Source organism: Macrotis lagotis, chromosome X, assembly GCF_037893015.1.
Source record: "Macrotis lagotis isolate mMagLag1 chromosome X, bilby.v1.9.chrom.fasta, whole genome shotgun sequence".
Taxonomy (NCBI): Eukaryota; Metazoa; Chordata; class Mammalia; order Peramelemorphia; family Peramelidae; genus Macrotis; species Macrotis lagotis.
In genome coordinates, this window is record NC_133666.1 from 386,687,981 (window position 1) to 386,710,036 (window position 22,056).

Genomic DNA, 22,056 nt, shown 5'->3' on the forward strand with positions numbered 1-22,056 from the left:
CCATTAGCAAGGTCACTAAACCTAGTTTTCTTATAAGAAATACACACAGTCAGTCAATAAACATGCATAAAGTGCCTACAATGACTCTGTGTACTAGCTGTACTAGCTTTGGGAGAAGCTCATAGTATAATGAAAAAGACAACATACAAACAATGAAGACAGAGAAAGGATAAACTGGATATAATCAAAAAAGGAAAGGCACTTGAAATAAGGAAGAGCAGGAAAGATTCCCTGTAAAGAGTGGAATTTTAAGCTGAGATTTGAAAGAAGTCAGGAGGGAAATCATTCCAAGAATGAAGGGACAGCCTCATAAGGCCTAGCTTAGAGTTTTTGTGAGAATTAGTAGATAATGTTTATAAAATGCTCTGTAAATTTTAAAGCATTTGGACAACTATTATTATCATAAACATAATAAACAAAGACTTAAGAAAAATAACTCTGAGCAAGTCTTTTAAAAGATAAGAACAATAAGGAAAGAGTGAAGAAAATATACCTCCCTCCCATCTTTGTAGAGGTGGAGGCCCACAGATAGGGGATGCTGAATAAGCAACTGATGTACTAGTTGCTCTTTTTTGTAACTTTTGCTGCAACAGATAGTTTGGTAGCTAGGGAAGGAGATAAAGCTATATCTCTGGGAAAGAAGAGAATATAAAAGCTGGAAAGGGGAAGGAAGAGGAGATAGGAGGAGGTAGAAGGAGAGCACAACCTCAAAATAATACTCTCCTCAGAACCTCTTAGAGGATGCCTTTTCTTTTAATGAAGGTGCTTTCCTTTGAATGACTCCCTTCCAAATTCTGACCAAATTCTGCTCTACAGAGAAGTTTTTTAAAGAGGAAATTAACAATTTAAACACATAAGAGAGCAGTCTTGTTCTATACAATTTACAAGTGACAAAAGGAAACTGCTATAAAAGTCACTGGAAATTAAATGTCAGTTTTGGGTGGATGGATCAACAAAGAAACCTAAACAAATCACATAAGTGAAACAAAATACATTTGGATCATATGAGACACACAGATATCCTCAGAAAGGGAGGGGTTAGGTGGGAAATAAAAATTCTTTAAATGTCTTGGCACCTAAATAGAAGTTTACTTAGTAAGTGATTACATCAGTGTTAACAAGGAAATAACATTTTTATGGTCATAAAATAAATAGAATATGTAAATGAAACAGTACTTCTAGGTATTATGATTCTATTTTTCCCTCAGAAAAAAAATTTATGACATTTTAAAAAAGTGATAAGAAATGAGAAATACCACTTTAAAAAAGCCTTTCCCTCCCATATACCTTGCTTAACTTGTAGTGAGTACTACAGACAAACCAAACTGAATGATTCATTTTTTTATTGCCATACAGTGAGTCAAACCATATGGCAAGTTAAGACAGCTATTCTAATCTCAGTTATTAAAAAAAACTCAAGGATTGTCTTTACCAACTGAAAAGTTTTCAATACTTTTCAAATTATTTTCAATAATAATATTATTCACCTTTGTTTTTAGAAACCAATATATTAATGGAGAATGAAATTATTGCTGAATGAATAGATGAATGAAGTGAAAGCAATGAAGTTGCTTTGTTTGGAAAACTTAGCTTGTAATCACTATTTTTATTTATGTAATCATTAATGCTCACTCAACAACAGTCCTGTGCAAGATGGGGGGGGGGGGGAGAAAAAGTTTAACTAAGACCTAATCTCTGTCAGAAGCTTCTATTCTATTAGGATAAGATACAAAGATAAATAACTAATACAAAATAATACATGATTAGTATATCAGAGAGACAGAGCAAAGTTCAATATCGGATCCAAGGTGGGATCTATATGAGAGGCTTCACATAGAAGGTGGATTTTAAAGAATAAGAAGAAATTCATCAGGTAAAGAAGGTAGAAAAACCCACTGAACATAAGGTAATTTCAAATTGAGTTCTAAAAGTGGAAAAATTTATTCACTTAATTTTTCTTTTTTTAATTAATATCTTTCAATCAGAAAAAAATCTGCTTTCTTTTCCTTCTGCTTCCTCCCACTGTAATTGAGAAAGGAAAACAAAACCCATCACAAAGTGTCAGGTCAAACAAAACAAGTTTCCTCATTGCTCACTTCCACCTTCCTTCAAGCCTTAAAAAAAGTTTCATTCTATATTCTAAGCATTACATCATCTTCCTATAGGGATTAGATAACATGTTTCATCATTAGTCCTCTAGAATCCTTTTTGGCCAATCCTTTTTGGCCATTATGCTAATAAAAGTTCCTAAGTCTTTCAAAGCTATTTGCCTTTACAATATTATGATTATTATACAAACTGTTCTCCTGGTTCTGCTCACTTCACTTTGAATGAGTTCATTGTAATCATCCCAAGTCTCCCTGAAACTATCTCCTAATTAATTTTTATTTTTATAGCACAATGTTATTCCATCACATTTATATATCAGAATTTATTCAGTCATTCTCCAATTGATGAGTTATCTCTTAATTTCCAACTTTTTGCCTCTTTAAAAAGAACTATAAATATTTTTGGACATCCTTAAAATTTGTTTTGAGCAGTTAGATGGTACAGTGGATAGAGTGCTAAGCCTGGAGTTAGAAAGACATGAGTTCAAATCTAGCCTCAAATCTAGCTATATGACCCTGAGCAAGTCACTTAACCCTTAGTTTCCTCATCTGTAAAAATGAGCTTAAAAAAAAGGAAATGGTAAACCACTCCAGTAACTTTTTCAAAGAAATCCTAAAAGGGATCATGACAAGTTGGGCACTACTGCAAACAAAGTAAGCAATACCAACAACAAAATTTTTCTTGAGAATCAATGCCTCCCTTAATCTATCCTTCCTCTGAATCCCCCCTTCTCCCTACTCCTCTTTCCCTCCTATTTCCTTTGTAGGCTCTGAACTCTTCTGAAGGGACTAATTTAGCCAGTTCTGCTGCTGTTTTTTTGGAGTGTTTAAGTATCATGTTATTCCAGGATCTCTAGAACATATAATTCAAGTTGAAGACTTGGACGCTTATACTGCTTCCAAGGTAATCTTATCCAAGGCAAAGTCTTACCACAACTCTCCTGATCTGAGCAATGCAAGCTCCTGACTTGGGTTTGGTTCTGAACTACAGGTCCTAAACAATCTCATTATTCAAATTATTCAAAATTAACAAATTAATTAAACATAAGAAAAATATAAGTATTTAAACTTTCAATTTTTTATAGGTTTGTAGTATTTTTATTTCTAAAGTTATTGAAGCTAAAACCCCTGCTAGAACTTTTGGGATAGCCTATACTTGAACTCTATCTGTCTCTTTTATTCTGAAATAACACCACTTTCCAGTAATATTATTGACATGTAAAAAAAATAGCAAAGAGTCAAGCCCTGAATTCAACACTTGAATCTGAATCAATCATTTCAAAGCTCCTACTCTAATGTCTTGTGATGTGTGAAGTTTTCTTGATGACTCTGCCACTGGATAGCTTAATGTAGAGAGGTCCTTTAATTAGTAGGCAGGTCACAAGGGAATAAATTATTTGACACAACCCAAATAACAATAGAAAATACAAATGGTCCTCAGCATAGGTCCTTCCCCCACATCTTTCACCAATGTTTTGATAAAAACATTAATGGAAACAGCATTGTACAATAGAAACTGGGTTGGATTGGGAACCCAGATATCAGAATCAGAATTCTGGCTTATTTGCTATCTATGTTACTTTGGAATAGTCATTAAATCTAAGCATCAGTTTCATTATTTTTAAAATAAGGAGGGTAGTCTTTAGACCTCTAAGAAAACCATTTAATTTTAAATCTATGATCCAGTAAATTACCAAGTATGATCCAAAAAATTACCAAGTATCCCATGAAGTGGTACTTTCTCACAAAAGAGATGCTACAAGTTAGCCATGCAGGGGTTAAGAGCTAAATCTAAAATATAATAGATACTAATTACTTCTTTTTGTCTTAGGTTCAAGATAAAACCAACTCTGACAACTCTTTCATTTTCCTTTGTACAGAGGAACCTATGAGCCATCAAGTTAGAACATTAGTGCAATGCCTGATGCTCCCACTTCCTCTCCACCCTCTCCCTAACCATCATTCTTTGAAAGGGTAATTTCATTTTGCAATCTGGTTTCATTTCTAGCAAGAATATTAAAATTGATAAGGGATATGATTAAATATCTCTGCTAGTGTTTTCATGATTTTTTAAGGCCTTATATCAATTTTTACCTTAACTATTGGTAGGTATTGCAAATATGGAATTCTTATCCAGTGAAGAAATCTACATGTCACTGGTGAAACTGGATCCCTTCAATCACTCTTTTCAGTCTTGACATGCCTACTCTAAATTAAGGTTTCTTGACCTTTACTGTGCCATAGATCCTTTTGGTAGCCTAGTTAAACCTATGGATTCCTTCTCAAAATAATATTTTTAAATGTATAAAATAAAACACACAAGAAACCAATGATACTGAAATACAATACAGGGCCAGCTAGGTGGCATAGTGGACAGAGCACCAACCCTGGAGTCAGGAAGACCTAAGTTCAAATCCTGCCTCAGACAGTTAAAAATTGCCTAGCTGTGTGACCTTGGACAAGTCACTCAACCCCATTGCCTTAAATAAATTTTAAATAATAAAATGTAATTAAAAAAAGAAATATACAATAATAACAACAACATGGGGGGGGTGATAATCAACCTTAATGGACTTGTTCATTTCATCAGTGCAATAATCAGGGACAATTTTGGGTATCTGTGATGGAGAATACCATCTGTATCCAAAGAAAGAACCAAGGAGTTTAAACAAAGACCAAAGATTATTATCTTCAATTTAAAAAAAAATTGTCTTATGATGTACTACATAATTTTGGCTCTTTCTTATGTTTTATTTTTTCCCCAAAGATATAATTTTTCTCTAAATACACTCAATTTTGATCAATGCATAGCATGGAAACAAGGTAAAGATGATCAAACTCCCTTCTGTGGGGGGGGAGGGAGGTTGGGGAAAAATTGCAAAAATTCAAAATATTACAAAAAACGATAGGTAGAAACTACTATTGTAGTACAATAGAATACAATAGACTAAACAATACAATAGTTTTCAAAACATTTTTTTAAGTTCAAGGACCCCCAGATTAAAAATCCTTTCTATAAATGAAATCAGAATGCAAAAGAATATATACCTGAAGGAAGGATGATTAATAGGCCCTCCTCAGAGAAATAAATAAAGGAAATGGCATAGCTGCTTTTAGTTTGCATTTTCAAGGTGATAAGAAATTCCATTTCATAAAATATTTGGTAATCTTGATTTTCAGAGCTCATGATAAGCATTTGCAATAACAATAATGATAAAGGTCATCTATAATATGACAACAAAACTCTATAAGGAACTTGTTAATGCCTTCCAAGTTAAACAAAATAACTATACTGATACTTTTTGACTTCAAGGCAACAGTGAGCAATGGATAGGAAATATAGTAAAAAATGTGACTCAAAAATAAAATATACAAGCAGTCAAAGACTTGTAAAATACACAGTTGTCTCACAAGTATATATTATGAATATATATTGAGACTATTTTCTTTAAGAAGAATGTTGTTAGGCCGTGGAAAATTTAGATGACAAATAACATTTCCTTCGTTGGATCTTTGAGCTCCAGGTGAAAGGAATTTCAAAGGTCATCTGGTTCAACCTCTTCATTTTATAGATAAAGAAACTGAGGCCCTGAGAAGGAAAGTAATTTGTCCAAAGTCACACAGAGTAAGCACCAGGTTTGGAATTTGAATCTGTGTTCTCTCTCAATTGACATAATTTTTATAAAGCACTTAACACAATACCTGGCATATATTAGTTGATAAATAGATGCTTTCTCCCTTTACTCCCTCCCAGGAACTGTACTTTCCATTATACCATGCCAACTCTTTTCTCCAACCAAAACTTAATAATCTCTTAACAAAGAGAAAATAATTGATTACAGAAAGTCTTTTCCAAATCAATCACATATAAAGTCAGATCATAATCCTGTCATAGCAAAGATCAAAATCAAGATCAAATTAGAATATAAATCCAAAGATATCAAGACAGACTGTTCTCATTTCCCAAGAAAATTTAACCATTGTAAAGCAAAAACAAAGATGCTATTAAAAGAATCAATACATCAGCTAGTGAATACCTGATCTTGACAAGTAGAGAGAATATGAAAGATAAAAGAAGCACCAGTTAGAATATAAACTTGCCTATAAAGTCTTTCAGAAGTGGATTAGGAAAAGTTTATGAGCAGTGTTGTCATCGAGAAACAACAGAGGGAAAAATACGGTCTCAGAAAATTTATAGACTATTGAACTATTATTGACTATTTATAGACTATTATAGAATATCTGTAGAGAATTTAAGGTTAGAACTGGAAGACAGCAGACAAAAAAGAGAAGCAATCTATCAAATAGCCTAAAAAAACTATTTTTCAGTGATAGAAAAGTCCTGATGTTTAGCCTCTAACACCATAATCCTATATGTACTGTTTGAAGAAAAACCTGCACACACACACATAAAAAAAAAAAAAAACAGAACCAGGTTATACCAGCTGAAATAGACCAAGTATCCACTGAAGTTCATGGTAAAGCTACTCAGACTGTGGAGTTATTGAGGAACCAATCCTCAGAATATCTTTTTTTAGGGTTTTTTTTTGCAAGGCAATGGAGTTAAGTGGCTTGCCCAAGGCCATACAGCTAGGCAATTATTAAGTGTCTGAGGCCAAATTTGAACTCAAGTACTCCTGACTCCAAGGCTGGTGCTGTATCCACTGCACCACCTAGCCACCCTCAGAACATCTTAAAGAAGGAATGATGCTAACCTCACAGGGGAGAAAATCAGGGATGTTATTACTACTAGAAAAAAATTGACTAAGAAAACATCGATAATTATCAACCCAAATATCTATTTTTCCATCCCTACAAGGTTTTTAGAAATAGAACCTACATAATAATTAAGGAAGAGAACCCCAAATGAAAGCTGAAGAAGGATATCAGTAAGTTTTTTCCAACTGATAATTCTATAGAAGATCACATCTTATATCTGCACCAAAAAGTACAGAAAATTAAAGATTATTTATTGAGAACACCTAATTCAAAGATCACAGATCAAATGATATAACATATGCAGTGGGGGAAAAATCATATATGTAGTGCTTTACCAATTTTAAAAGTGCAAAGACTGTACTTGTTTTTTAGTTATTGTTGTTATGATTATTACTAAAAAGGACCTCAGAGATCATCTAGTCATCTAGTCAAAAATTCTCATTTTGCAAATGAAGAAAATGAGGTCCAAAGATATTAAGCAACTTGCCCAAGATCATATGGGTAGTAAACAATAAATAACTCAATAACCCAATCATTTACAATTGTTTATTGACTAAAAAACTATTCAATGGAAGAAAATGCTACATAAATCCTCTCCTCCAAAATGTTGCCCTCCAAGCACATTAAAAGATATATACAAGTGTTTGAAAGGTGCAGCTTGAAAATCAAGATAATTTTGTTAAATAGTCTGTGATTATAGACATCAGGTTTATAGAACAATGGAACATAAATACTTCTTGCTTTTTTCATTTGTGTCTTTTTTGTTTTGTTTTGTTTGTTTATTCTTTTTAGATTTTTCAAGGCCATGGGGTTAAGTGGCTTGCCCAAGGCCACACGGCTAGGTAATTATTAAATGTCTGAGGTTGGATTTGAACCCAGGTATTCCTGACTCCAAGGCCAGTGCTCTATCCATTGTGCCACCTAGCTGTCCCTGTGTCTTTTTTTTGTATTAGTTTTTATCATGGAGAATCCAATGTATAAATCAAATAGAAGAGAAGTTCCTTGAAGAAAGCAAAAACCCAAGATACTACTGCATGCAGAAGGCATTTTGCCCATTTTCTCAAGGCCCATAACACTGCGATGTCTCCTAAATGAAAATAATCACTCAAAAGAAGTGGTCTTAACCATTCACACCAAGAAGTCAAGTGAATGAAGACTTACATTATACAGACTATCTGTGTAGTTGGATTAACTCCCTTTTGAGTGAATTAGTCCATCAGTACATCTGTTTTGAAATGGTACTACACATGAACAATGAACTGGGTAAAAAATCAGATAGAGTTGAAAGAACAGGAGTTAAATAATCCCAGCAAAACTGTGTAGCACTTTTAATGACTTCTGAAATAAAGAGTCATTAATCTAAATACCAATACTATTCCAATGATGCTTTATAACTATGAATCATGAAATGCCATGATTTCCAAAGTATTCAATTGAGGGTCAACTAAAAAGCAATGGAGATTTGCATGGTTGACACAGATAGTCTGCAGCATACTAATAATGTAAAAATGTACAGAAGTGAGATAAAAGATATAATCCTAAAAATATATGATTGGAAAAAGAAGTGGGCTGGTCATGTAGCAAGAGAGGGGGAAAAAATTGAATTGACAGTAGTAACTACACATTCTCAGGAGCTCACAAGTCTCATGAAGCAGTTTCAAATAATGATAGCATGTTAAATCTTAAAAACCATGAGTTGAAAGCAAAGTTACAACTAATTAGTTCACTACTATAAACTAAAAATGGATATGTGACCTGAATATTAAAGGTTATACCATAAAAATTTAGGAGAAAACAAGATCAGGTACCTAAACTGGAAGAACTGACTAGGGAAAAATATTTGCTTTAAATATATCTGATAAGCCACATAGACATCAACTAAACAATAATTAATTAATTATTAATTAAGACCAAAAGCTATTACCCATTAAATTAGTGATGAAATGATATGACTAAAGAATATTCAAAGATATTATTAAAAACCATATTAAATAATGTTCCAAATTACTAATAATAAGAAAAATGCAAATCAAACCAATTCTGACATTTCACCAAACAACCATAAAGTCAGTTGACAAAAAAATTATCAACAGTCAGTGTTGGAAGTCTTGTAGAAAGATAAACCCATTATGTACTGCTAGTAGAGCTGTGAATTGGTGCAACACGTGTGGAAAGCAATTAGAATTATATAAAGAAAGTGACTAAGAATAGTAACAAAATTCATCTAGAGGAACAAAAGGTCAAGAATATCAAGGGAATTCATGAAAAAAAATGCAAAGAAAGGTGGTCTACCATACCAGATCTAAAACTATATTTTAAAGCAGCAATCATCAGAACTATCTGGTATTGACTAAGAAATGGAGAAGTGAATCAGTAGACTAGATAGATTAAGCACAAAGAAACAGGAGTGTCAAAGTTGTTTCTGACAGAACATATTTTCCTAAGATTGTGCAATGAACCTAAGGAATACTACTGTATAGGCTTATTTTTTTTTGGTTTATTTCGGTTTTGAGTTTGTTTTTTTTTAAATGAAGAAGGCTTTGCTTAAGGATTAGTACTTTATTGGAGTAAATCTGCATAAGTGCTGCTTTGGGGTAAAAACTAGTGCTTGATTCTTTCAAATTTATATTTAGCTTTTGGGAAGTGGAAAAAGATCTAAATAAAACTAGGCAAAAGCTAAAAAAAAAGAAATTGACTATAGAAATCTATTATTTAATAAACCCAAATTCTCTATTCTAAATAAATTCCAAAGCTTCTGGGATAAGAACCCACTATTTGACAAAAACTGCTGGGAAAACTAGAAACAGTATGTAAAAACTAGGACTAGATCCATATCCCACCCCCCATATCAACATAATATCAAAATGAGTACAGGGTTTAGACATAAAGGGTAATACCATAAGCCAATTAGGAGAACAAGGAATAGTTTAATCTGTCAGACCTATGTAGAGGGTAGGAGTTTATAACCAAGCAAGAGACAGAGAACATTATAAACTGCAAAATAGATAATTATGACATTAATAAAAAGTTAATAAATAAATAAATACTAAATAATAAAAAATCATCAAGATAAAACTCAATCAAGATTAGAAGGAAAGGGAGAGGGGAAGCTAGGTGGCGCAGTGGATAAAGCACTGGCCCTGGAATCAGGAGTACCTGGGTTCAAATCCGGTCTCAGACACTTGATAATTACCTAGCCGTGTGGCCTTGGGCAAGCCACCTAACCCCATTTGCCTTGAAAAAACCTTAAAAAAAAAAAAGAAGGAAAGGGGGAGCAGACCCTCAGACCCCCTTTACAAGTTAACCTTTGAGCCTCTGAGTTTCTTCTTTGCAGCTCGCATCAACCATGGGGTTCTCCCAAGACAACTGGCACAATTACAACAAGACCAGGGGAAAAAGCAAGCCCTATCACAAGAAGGACAAATATGAGTTGGGCTGCCTGCCTGCAACACCAAAATCAGTCCTTGTGGCATGCACATCATGCAAGTCTGTGGAGGCAACAAAAAGCACTAGTGTTAGAGGCTGGAGGTGGGCAAATTTTCCTGGGGCTCCAACTGCTTTACCCAAAAAACAAGAATTATAAATGTGGTCTGCAATGCACCAACAATAAGTTGTTCAGGACCAAGACATTGGTGAAGATTTTCTCTTAATGATCATAGATTGTGCTCCTTGTGCTCATAGACAGCACCACTTAACACCAAAGGTATGAGTCCCACTACACTCCTATCACTGGGCCAGAAGGAGGGAACAAAATTGACTCCTAAGGAGGAATAAAATTTAAATAAGAAGAAATATGAGGAACAGAAGAATGCCAAGATCAGCTCATTTCTGGAGGAATAGTTACACACAGGGCAATTTCCTTGCTTGTAATGCATTGAGGCCAAGCCAATGTGGCCAAGCAGATGATTACATGCTGTAGGGCAAAGAACTTGAGTTCTATCTAAGGAAGATCAAAGCTCAAAAGGACAAATATGTTCTAACTTGGACATTTCACAAAATAATAAATCCTCAGATTATTTGATTGTTAAAAATAAATTAGAAAGAATGTAGAAAACTGGGAAACAATATTTGCAGTTAGCATTTCTGTTGAACTCATTTCTAAAATATATAGAGAACTAAATCAAATTTATAAGAATGCAAGTCATTCTCCAATTAATAAAGTTCAAAGAATATGAACAGGTAGTTTTCAGATAAAGAAATTAAAGCTATCTATAGTCATATGAAAAAATGCTCCAAATCATTACTGATTAGAGAAATGCAAATTAAAACAATCTGAGGAATCATACATCACACTTATCAGATTGACTAAAATGACAAAAAAGGAAAATAATCAATGTTGGAGAGGATGTGAGAAAAGTGGGATACTAATGCATTATTGGTAGAGTTGTCAACTAATCCAACCATTCTGGAATTCATTGTAGAACTATGCTGAAAAGGCAATAAAACTGCATGCCCTTTGATCCAGTAATACCACTACTAGGTCTACAACCCAAAGAGATCATAAAAAAGGAGAAAAGATCCACAAGTACAAAAATACTTTAGCACCTTTTTTGTAGTGCAAAGAATTGGAAATTGAGGAGATGGCCAGAATTGGAGAATGGCTGAACAAATTATCGTATAGAAATGTGATGGAGTACTGTTGTTCTGTGAGAACTTCAAAGTTGAAGTTGAACTTCAAAGATACCTAGAGAGACTTGCATGAACTGATACTGAATGACATGAGCAAAACCAGAACACTGTACACATTAACAGCAACACCATGAAATGATCAATTATTAAGGATACAGCTCCTCTCAGCAGTTCAGTCATCAAGGACAATCCTGAGAGACCTGTTACAGAAAATACTATCCACATCCAGAGGGAAAAAAACATGAAGTCTGAAAGAAGATCAAAATATATTATGCTCATTTTTTAAATTTCTTTTATATTTTTCTTTCTTATGGTTTTCCCCCTTAGTTCTATTCCTCTTTCACAACATGACAAATAAGAAAATGTTAAACATGCTTATATATGTACAGCTGATATCAAATTGCTCAATGCCAAGGAGAAAGGGGGTGAGAAGGGAAGATAGTAGAAAATTGTAGAACTCAAAAGACTACAAAAGGATAAATGCTGAAAACTATCTTTGAAAATAACTGGATAAAAATAAAAGAAAATTAAAAAAAAAAGAAAATGACAAGTGTCTTAACCCTGATACTAGGCACATATATCAATGAGGTTAATGGTAAAAAGAAAAGCCCCACATAAAATGAAATGTTTATAGCAACATTTCTGTGGTAGCAAAGAAATGGAAACAAAACTGAGGAAGTGCTGAGCAAGTTGTAGTACAATGAAACATTATTGTGCTATAAGAAATTATGAATAAGATTATTAAGAAGCATAGGAAGATTGATATGAACAGATCCAGAGTAAAGTAAGCAAAACCAAGAAAACAATATATACAATGACTCCAAAAGTATAAATGTAAAAACAACATAATCAACATTGAATGCTTTGAAATCATTATGACCAAGCTGAGCTCCAAAAAAGTGAAATGAAAAGGTATCTCCTCTACTTTTTTTTCAAAGGTGGGAGACTCTGGGTGTGTAACACTTTACAATACCTGACTTTTACAATCTGTTATTTAGTTTTGCTTGACTTTTTTTTTCTTTGTTTTAAGGCCAGGGAAAGTGGGAAGGATACACTGGGAAATGTAGATCATGTAAAAATGAAAGAAGTAAAAGAAAAAATTATTTTTAAAACCCCAATAGTAGTTAATGTGATTTAGTACTCTCTAAGGTAAAATGCTAAGATCCAGATAGGCAGGCAAATGTTTCTTAATCATCTGATATGACCAAAATATTCAAGCAATCTCCAACTCATTTTGGTTGTACTCCAACATACACACTCCACCCTCCATCCCCATCAAACCCCCAATTTCAGCCTTTCAATTAGATCATAGGAATAGAAATTTAGACATCATCTAATTGAATTCCCTCAATTTACAGATGGTAAAACCTAGGTCTACAAAAGCTAAACAATTACCAAGGGTAATAGGTGCATTTATTTACCAAGTTTCTTTTCCCCTTTGACTTTCTTCCTCTTTCTTATTCATTTCATTACTAAAATAATCCAGGAAATTAGGTGCTAAAATTTATTTCAATGCAACATTAAGCTTTCCAAATCTTTATTTTTAAAGAAAGCACCTACTCTACAAACAATAAGCTATTTTAGAGAATATTTGCTAAGTAAATCTCTAATTGTATGCAATCTGACAAATCAATTTCACCAGTTTAGGGAAAGAAAATTTTCTAAATGCCTAAATCTGAATTAACTTCTAAAACAAATACTATGTTTATCATGTTGAGATTCTTATTGTGTTTAGATAAATTATGGTATGATCTTTAGTATTACGATAAATCTTAATTAAAAACATAGAACTACTTATAGAACAAAATTAAATCTAGCAATTAAACAGTTAATATGAACATCACTGATAGATAAACTGGACGATCCAAACCCCAAAGTGGTGACTATCTTCAGTCATCAAATTAACTATACGAATACACCCAAAGAGCAGAAAGAATGACTAAAATGATAAAGGATCAAGTTATATTAAGGTTTATGAAATGATAAAGAAATTATATTAAAAATAGATACCACAATATTACTGAAGGTCTTGAAACCAATCATGATGAAATCACAACCAATAATTAATTGCCTTGTTCCCCAAAACAATGAAGAATAGCCAAGATGTTGAGGATAGAAATGAAAAGGTGTGCTCCTCAGTTTATCTTTCTTCATTCCCTAGATCCTCTTCATTCCCCAGGTCAAGCTTTTTGCTAGATTGCCCAATATGTGAACTCATTTTATGGTTGTACCTCTATCACTATGGTTCTTGGTAATGAATAGTATATTAATATAACCTATAGATATCAGTGCAGGCAAAGGCATAGATTGTTAGAGTTAGAAAGGACCACAGAGATCATCTTGCCCAATCCAATCATAATATATAGACAGGGAACTGAGAGCAAAAGAATAAAGTGACTTACTTAAGGTTAAAAAAATACAGGAGGGTAAAGAGGGGGACTATAACTTGAGTTTCTGAAGGGTTCTTCCCATAATTCCACATTGTCCCCCTGAAACCATAGGATGCTTATGAGTTACCATTTAAACATTTCTGGTCTATCATACTTTGGAATAAAACCTCCTCTATGTACCTAAGCAGGATGATATATACTATCATGGAATGGGTTTCCAAGAGGTCAACAGATTAAAAAAACAGATTAGTAATGATACTGGCCCTTGCTTCTTTATTGTTGACATTGCCTGCCTTCAAGATCACCTTAAACAAAACTTTTATACCAGTCAATATAGATTGACAACATCAAAGCACAGACAAGAGAGGTCTGAGTTATTCCTAACTGCAGAATAAGGGCTTCTTTGAGCCCCAGTTTCTTTATTTGTAGAATGGTGATACTAATATGGATATTGTGATACATACCTCACAAAAGTGTCATAAGTTTCAAATATTGAAAGGATTGGGTACAGAAGTTCTGAAAGAAATTTGAAACAGCTCCAAAAAAAAGAAACAAAATTGTCCAAACTCTTTGAAACTGGTAGGTATACTCCAGAAAGTGAAACAAATAAAGGTTCCACATATATCCAAATATTCATAGTAACTTAACTTTTTTGGGAAAGATAGCAAAGAATCAGGAACAAAGTAGATACCTATTGACTGGGCAATAACTAAAAAATTCTGGAACTAAATGAAATATTACTACATCAAAAGAAATTATATGGGGCGGCTAGGTGGCGTAGTGGATAAAGCAACGGTCTTGCAGTCAGGAGTACCTGGGTTCAAATCCAGTCTCAGACACTTAATAATTACCTAGCTGTGTGGCCTTGGGCAAGCCACTTAACCCCATTTGCCTTGCAAAAACTAAAAAAAAAAAAAATTATAAATATGAAGAATTAGGTAAACAAGTTAAAACTTAAATTCAATGATGCAATGAAGTGAAGAGAATCAGGAAAATATTACATACAATGAGTATGACAATGCAAACAAAAAAGAAAAAAGTGGGCACTGAAACATAATGACCAAACCTGAAGTAATGGTAAGAAAATATCTTATCCCTCTCTTTACAAAAGTGGAAGACTATGGAAATGGAATATTACCTCTACTGTAATGAATGATGGACTAACTAGTTTTACTGCTCTGCTTTTATCTTTGTTACAAAGGCTAGCAAGAATTATATTCTGAAATTATGGCAATTTAAAAACCAAAAAAATCAATAAAATTACTATTTGCAAAAATTCTATGTAAATGATTTTCTAATTTTTCTTTAAGGAGCAGGCCACAGTTTATGGGGGGGGGGGGGAAATAGCTACAATTCAATCATGAAGCCCTGCTATGACTCCAACTCCTCTTATTTTCTGTTACCCCTCATTGTCAGGACATCAGCTCATTGCATAGCCATTGTACTTTTTTAATCTGTAAATAGCTTTTATCTGAAAGAATGAATGCAAAAGGAATCCTTCCCATTTGGCCCCTTCTCCACACAGATTAAATTTAAGACTTGTTAATTCCCTATCATTCTTTTTTAAAATTATTATTATTTCTCTTGCAATCCTAGTAATTTTGTTCCTGCTAATGTATTATTATTTTTCTAATTCCATAAAGTAATCCCTAGATAATGTGATTGTTATAGCTATTATAGCTAAGACTGAATTAATTTAAGTAATATCATTTTTATTATCTTGACCCAGATCAACCATGAATAATAAATGTCTTTCCAATTACTTAAGTCTTCCTTAATTTTTTTATAAAGAATATTTTGTAACTTTACATATATAAGCCTTGCATGATTCCTGGTAGGTTAAATTCTAAATTTATTTTGTAGTTATTTTGAATAGAATTTCTCTGTCATTTCCTCCAAATTTTGTGAATATTCTGTAGTCATACTGATCATTTTTGTAATTTATTTTCTGCATCCTGATACTTTACTGAAGCTACTACTCATAGCTCATTCTCTGAGTTTTCTAAAGCATTTTGTCTTCTGAAAATAGCAGTAATTTTGTCTTCTTGCCAACAATATGTATGCCTTGAAGTTCCTGAAACGGGTGCTACCTCACCCAAACGTAAGAATCCTGGATTGTAAAGTGCTGAAGAACCTGGGTTGGGCAAGAAACTCTTCATAGTACCCCTCAAGTCATACCAAAGAGAGAAATAGCTTCCCTATCTTCAGCCCTAAACACATGTATATGTGTGTATATATATATATATATATATATATATATGTATATATATATATATTCAGGTATCTTACCTCTGCTGCATATTTTGTTCCATCTACTGTGTGCTCAGAGCCCTGATCGTCAGTGGAGCCCCAGTGAAGGTGAAATTGTCGTAGCCTGTAGCTTCCAGTGAGGGGACCTCCTCTCAGAACTAAAAATCAATAAAATTTAAATTGTTAACAAGAAATACCTTTTTGAAATCTTTTTTTTTTGCAAGGCAACAGAGTTAAATGGCTTGCCCAAGACCACACAACTAGGTAATTATTAAGTGTCTGAGGCCAGATTTAAACTCACGTACTCCTGACTCCAGGGCTGGTGCTCTATCCACTGCACTACCTAGCTGCCCCTTTGAAATCTTGAAGATCAGTGATTTAAAAGGCTATGGAGTCAACATAGTAACTTTTTAGAGAACAAGTAGGAATGTTTTTCCCTGTTTAAATACAATAGAAGTCAAAATGGGTAGGAGAGTAGAAATCAGAATCAGAAATGAAAAGTCCTCAAGCCTAAACTAAGTCATTCTCTCTTCTCTCATTGAGATGTAAGACTTCCAAAGAAAGGATTTCTTCCCTCTAAACAATATTCTAGTTTGTGTGTGTGTGTGTGTGTGTATGGCAAAATTCACTCTTTAAAAAAAATTCATATTTTGTAGTATTAATCCTCTTAGGGGAAAACATATAGAACCAGACCACTTCAGGGCCCTGAAAGAAAAATGTCATACTATCTAACCTTCATATTTTATAGATGTTACAGCCAGGTCAATAAAATGTATGCAAAGGAAATATAAAAAAGTTTCAAAAGGAAAGGCAGTCTTAATTTGTCTCATCACAATTCCTCTAATTTTAGCAGTTTTAAAAGGAAATGGAAGTAATGAAGATGAATAATATTATAGAAAACCTGTCAAAAACATTTGTGTCAGTCTGATTGTGAAAAGTGGCAAAGAATTCAGCTCAAACCATCCTCTTCTTAAGGGCTTTAAATAGGATTTTATAAGGAACCAAATACAACCTACAATACAGGATGATGGAAAAGTGTTAATGGATGTATCAGGTTTAATTATATGTTAGCAGAAAGAATAATCAAGGAGCATAAAAATCTAACTTTTTACCCAATACATTTTCTTCTTTTTGCTTCATATGGGAAAACAGGAATGCACTGACCACTGTACAAATTTACTTGTTCTAAATCACTTTTCCCTTGCTCAGATGGACTCTTTGATTCAAGTTTAAAATTTATGACTACAAGTATTACCTTAAAATGACTATCAATTAAAAGAACTCATACTTTTATACCATGATTTGAGAATATTTAATCAGTGTGGAAGAGGTCAAATGGGAAGAATTCCTTTTGGATTCATTCTGTCAGATGTCTTTATGGTGAAGAAGATAGCAATCTGACAGAGTCTTGCCAATAGTGGCAGACAAAAAAACAAACCAAAAAAAGTCCTGAAAATAAATAGCTCCTAACTTTATATATTAGAAAAGAAAACCTCTCTCACCCTTTTAAAGACAGTTGTGTTTGTTTCTACAAGTACTTTTGAAGGCCAAGTAAAGGGCAATTGATTTAAAAGATACATTTTCCTAAATGAAATCATAGTCTAGATAAGTAGAGTGCTTAGCAAACTGAACCTGTCAATTAGTGTGAGCAATGAAACACTTCAAGGAAAGTAATCAACAGTAATATTGTCTCTTTGCTTCTTCCTGCTGCATAAAGAGACCAGAGCTGAACCATAAAACCATTCCTGGGCAGATTAAAAACTAGATTCCGGAATTTAAATAATAATTGTGGAATGAACCTTGAAAAAAGGAGAGGACAACTGGTTCAGGAAAGTGGGAAAGTGATAGAACAAAAACACATTCCTAAAGTAAGTCAAGTTTAGAATCTAGGTTTGAGGCAGGCTCTACAACATAGAAGGCCACTTGAATGAGCTTTAGGTCTGAGTGTTTTAGCCCGGATATGAAATCTGATGCTATGATCAGCAAGAGTGTGGCTCTGAAGAGATGTAGAGATGTCCTTCAGAATAAACAAAAAGAGAAAAAAAAGGTAAGAGTAAGGCTTGAGTTTCTTAATATCTGGCTATAAGAAATAATAAAATAAAGGCAGTTATGACAAAATAAATTGAGAAGACACAGACATTTATTCAATCAATATTTATTAAACGTAAAGTATTATCCTAGGCTGTTGTCAAAGACCTTGCAAATTTCAATCACAGGGGGGTGATATTCATTTAAATTAATATGTAATAAAAGGACCCAAGATATCTTTCAAGATTGAAGGAAAAATGGGAAAATAACAATAGAGCCCTATATAAGGAAAAGTAGTTCAGAGAAAAGCTGTCCACAAAAAAAAAAAAAATCAACACAGCATAGAACATCATTGTGGAAAACAAACCCCAGTTTCCCCCTTACTGAAACTCTATCCAGGACAATATTATAAGTCAGAATGAGAATAAATCCTTTCAGAAAAGTAGCCCATCAGAGAAATGAAGAGGTCTCTAATCTATGAATTTGGACAGGGATCCTTTCTGTATTCTTTATTTTGAAAATTAAAAATATCAAATATTTTGAAGACTTGTAAGACTGAGTACTTGTAAGAGGACCTGAAAGCTACCATTGGGGAATACCGGATACTAAAATTTCCAGGTTATTCCTCATTGGGGACAGTAAACCAGGTAACCTGCATATTCTGCTGGGAAATAAAGTCATAGCACTTTAGAACTGAAAGAGATTATATAATCTCATCCTCTTACTTTACAATGAAGAAAACAGAGACCTGGTGAGGTTAAATGACTAAACCAACTCCTGGAAAAGAATTTGTTTCCTGACACTGCTGTTCATTTTCACTCCACCACCATTGCCTCTCTAATAGCTGCATTTCAAAGATGCATTATAGTAACCCACATGATTTCAATGTTCTCAATTTTGGGCTTAGATGAAAGTTTGAAAATCCTTTAAAATATTCTTATTTGGATCAGGAGGTGAAAAGAATTGTGTTATTTGAGCCAAAATAATTTTTCTTTATACTATAATCAATAAGAATCTCCCCTTAAAACTTTCTCATATCCCCCTCTACTGTTGAAGAAGGGAAAAAGTAAAGTCTGCAACTGGGGAATTCAAACATAATCATTCACTTGAATATGCAGTTAACACAACCCATCTGCCAAGTTTAAAGCCTTCAATCTTCCAAGTGAGAACTTTCCTTTACTGTTGTTTGCCCATGATCAGAATGCTGCTCATAGTTACTGGCAGTTTTAGAAAGTCAATTTTCCCCTCTATCCTCCCAAAGGAATTGGTATAGCAAGATCTTTTATATCTTCCCTTTCAACGTATATATTTGCATCAGTTTTCTTTGTTCAATAAAATCTCTGTGAGAAATCTAATTTCTTTGTTAAATCCCCATACACATTTTTTAATTCACAAAATTAACCTAAAGTGTTATCTTTTAACTTATCTTAAGAAATACAGAATACTGTTGACCCACTTTTATATAGTTCTTATCTCTAAGGGATTCAAAGCGTTTTATAGACATTTTCAAATTTTATCCTTGAAATTTCCCTGTGATCTAAATAAAAGATCTACTTTTCTACAGACACATAACTAATAAACCCTGACAGAGAATATCACATCCGAAAAATTCAATTCAATAAAATATGCCTTTTAAAATCTTAGCAATGGAAGGATCCACAATATTTGTGGTTCAAACATCTCCAACTAGTGGTCATCTAATCTGAGTTTGAATTCCTTGAGAAAGGATTACCTCTTACCTCCCAAAGCAGCAGATTACTTATAATGGGCCTAAATATGCCTCTTTAAAACTTTTACCTATTGATTTTTGTCCTGGCCCTTATCTAGACCCTCTTCCACATGCCCTTCAAATACTTGATAGTTACATCTTCCCTATGTATTTGCTATATCTTTCCATTTCTCCTAGTCCTGACATTGAATGGTATCTAAGTCTCTCCAATTTGTCCTAATATATAGCACTCAAAATCAAACCCAGTAATACAATTGTGCTCAAATGGGACAGAATGAAGTGAGATTATAATCTTGCTTGTTCTATTCAGGACACCTCTCTCAATGGGATTCAAAGTCACATTGATTTTTTTTTTAACTGCCAAACCACTCATATTATGCTGATGATCCACTACAACTCCTATTTTGCTATTTCTGACCTTGTTCTTCTAAAGTTGATATTTTCAGGTACTCATTATTTTTATATTTATCTCTATTAAATTTCATCATTAAATCTGACCATTTTCCCAGCCAAGTTAAGATCTAATTAGAACCTGATCCCTTCATCCAAATCTGAGAAGCCTCTGTCTATGCATTATCCAAATATATTTTAAACAGTATAGACCCCAACTTGTCACTGTCCCATTAATGACTATATTTTGGATCTGTTCAATGAACTAATTCTGAGTACCTCTAACTGTATCATCTGAACCTTATCTCTTCATCCTATTCACAATCATAAAATCAAAGATTGTGTCAAATCCTTTGATGAATACCTAAATATTTTAACTATAATTCATTTGACCAATCAGTCTTATCTAAACTACCTGTCTGGCATGCCTTCTTTTTTAATGGAGCAGTGCTGGCTCTTAACCAACATAAGGGTGGGGTTGACTAATTTGCTCAACCCCACCCCACTTAAAGTAAGTGATAAGTGGGCCTAATCAATTCAATCATAGGCCATAGAGTTAGAGGGTGCAGGGTGACTTGGAATACTAGAGTTCAGGATTTGGAGTCCAAAAGATTTGAGTTTGAATCTAGCCTCAGGCACTACCTTAGCTGAATGATCAAGAACAAGGCTTTTTAGTTCTCAAAGTCTCAGTTTCCTTATCTGTGAAATGGTGATAACAAAAGCACCCAACTGCACAGTTAATGTGAGAATTAAATGAGTTAACATATTTAAAGTACTTTGCAAACTTGAAAGCTATAAATGCTAACTATCATTACTCAACATAAAAAGTATTTTTAGGAAATTTGGTCATGCTCCAAGGATTAGTTATAAATTACCAAACTAGTTGAGCAGGGATTCAGTTCAGAATGCAGTGTTATTGAAGGGATTCTTATCAAATTCTTATTCTTATTGAATCCCTAGAGAAGGAAACACCTGAGAGGAAAAGAGTCTTCCATCTTAGCTTTAGACAGGTCTCTTAAGCTATGCCACCCTGGCCAGAAGATCTTATGAGCTCTGACTGTGGAATCCTCACCCCATCTGCCCCTTCACTCCCTTGTCTGTTCATAGACTCCACAGTTACAGCAGTATCCATTTTGGGGTCCAAGGACAGAAAAACACAGATCCATTATGCTTAAGAACTTCTTGAGCATGCCACAAATGAGAGAAGACTTTCAGCAACTAGGAGCTGTGGGTTATACTTTTGTCCTACATACAAGTTAGAGCTTACTTTCCCCCGGTCTCTACATGTATTTGTGAGTCACAGACATTTTGAGGGGAGGAAGAGGAGTGTTTGGTACCTACTGTTCCTACTGTATCTATCACCTTTGTAAATATCCCTTTCTATAAGCTAGGATCAAATTTTTAAAAAATCCTACATTTTGTAGAAAACTCTTCACAAACTGGCTCAAACTTATCTTTCTAGCCTTTTATTTTATTTCTTTTTATGCACTCTACAATCTAGTCAAAAAGTCTCTTCCTGTTCAGAAATATTCTATTCCCCCACCTTTGTGCCTTTGCATAGCCTGTCCCCTATGTGGGCAGTATATTTGCTACTAGATCTCAGTTCAAGTGCTACCTACAACATTTTTTGTTGCCTTCTCCCTCACACCCTGTTAACTTCTTGCTATTCATTCATTCAGTCGTGGAGTCTTTGTGACTCCATATGACAAGATGAATATTGTCCATAGGATTTTCTTGGTAAAGATACTGGAGGTGACATTTCCTTCTCCAGTGAATTAAGGCAAACAGGTAAGGTGACTTGCTCAAGGTCACA

General features: G+C 33.8%; 1 protein-coding gene and 1 pseudogene across 1 annotated transcript in view; one reads left to right on the forward strand and one right to left on the reverse strand.

Moving 5' to 3' along the window:
- LOC141498029 (carbonic anhydrase 13) overlaps positions 1-22,056 on the reverse strand; it is a 46,640-nt gene that overhangs the window by 15,995 nt on the left and 8,589 nt on the right. The window contains exon 3 of the mRNA XM_074200943.1: positions 16,136-16,254. Within this exon, the coding sequence (XP_074057044.1) occupies positions 16,136-16,254 (119 nt within the window). The remainder of the gene's footprint in view (positions 1-16,135; positions 16,255-22,056) is intronic.
- Positions 10,174-11,035, forward strand: LOC141499919 (small ribosomal subunit protein eS8 pseudogene; annotated as a pseudogene).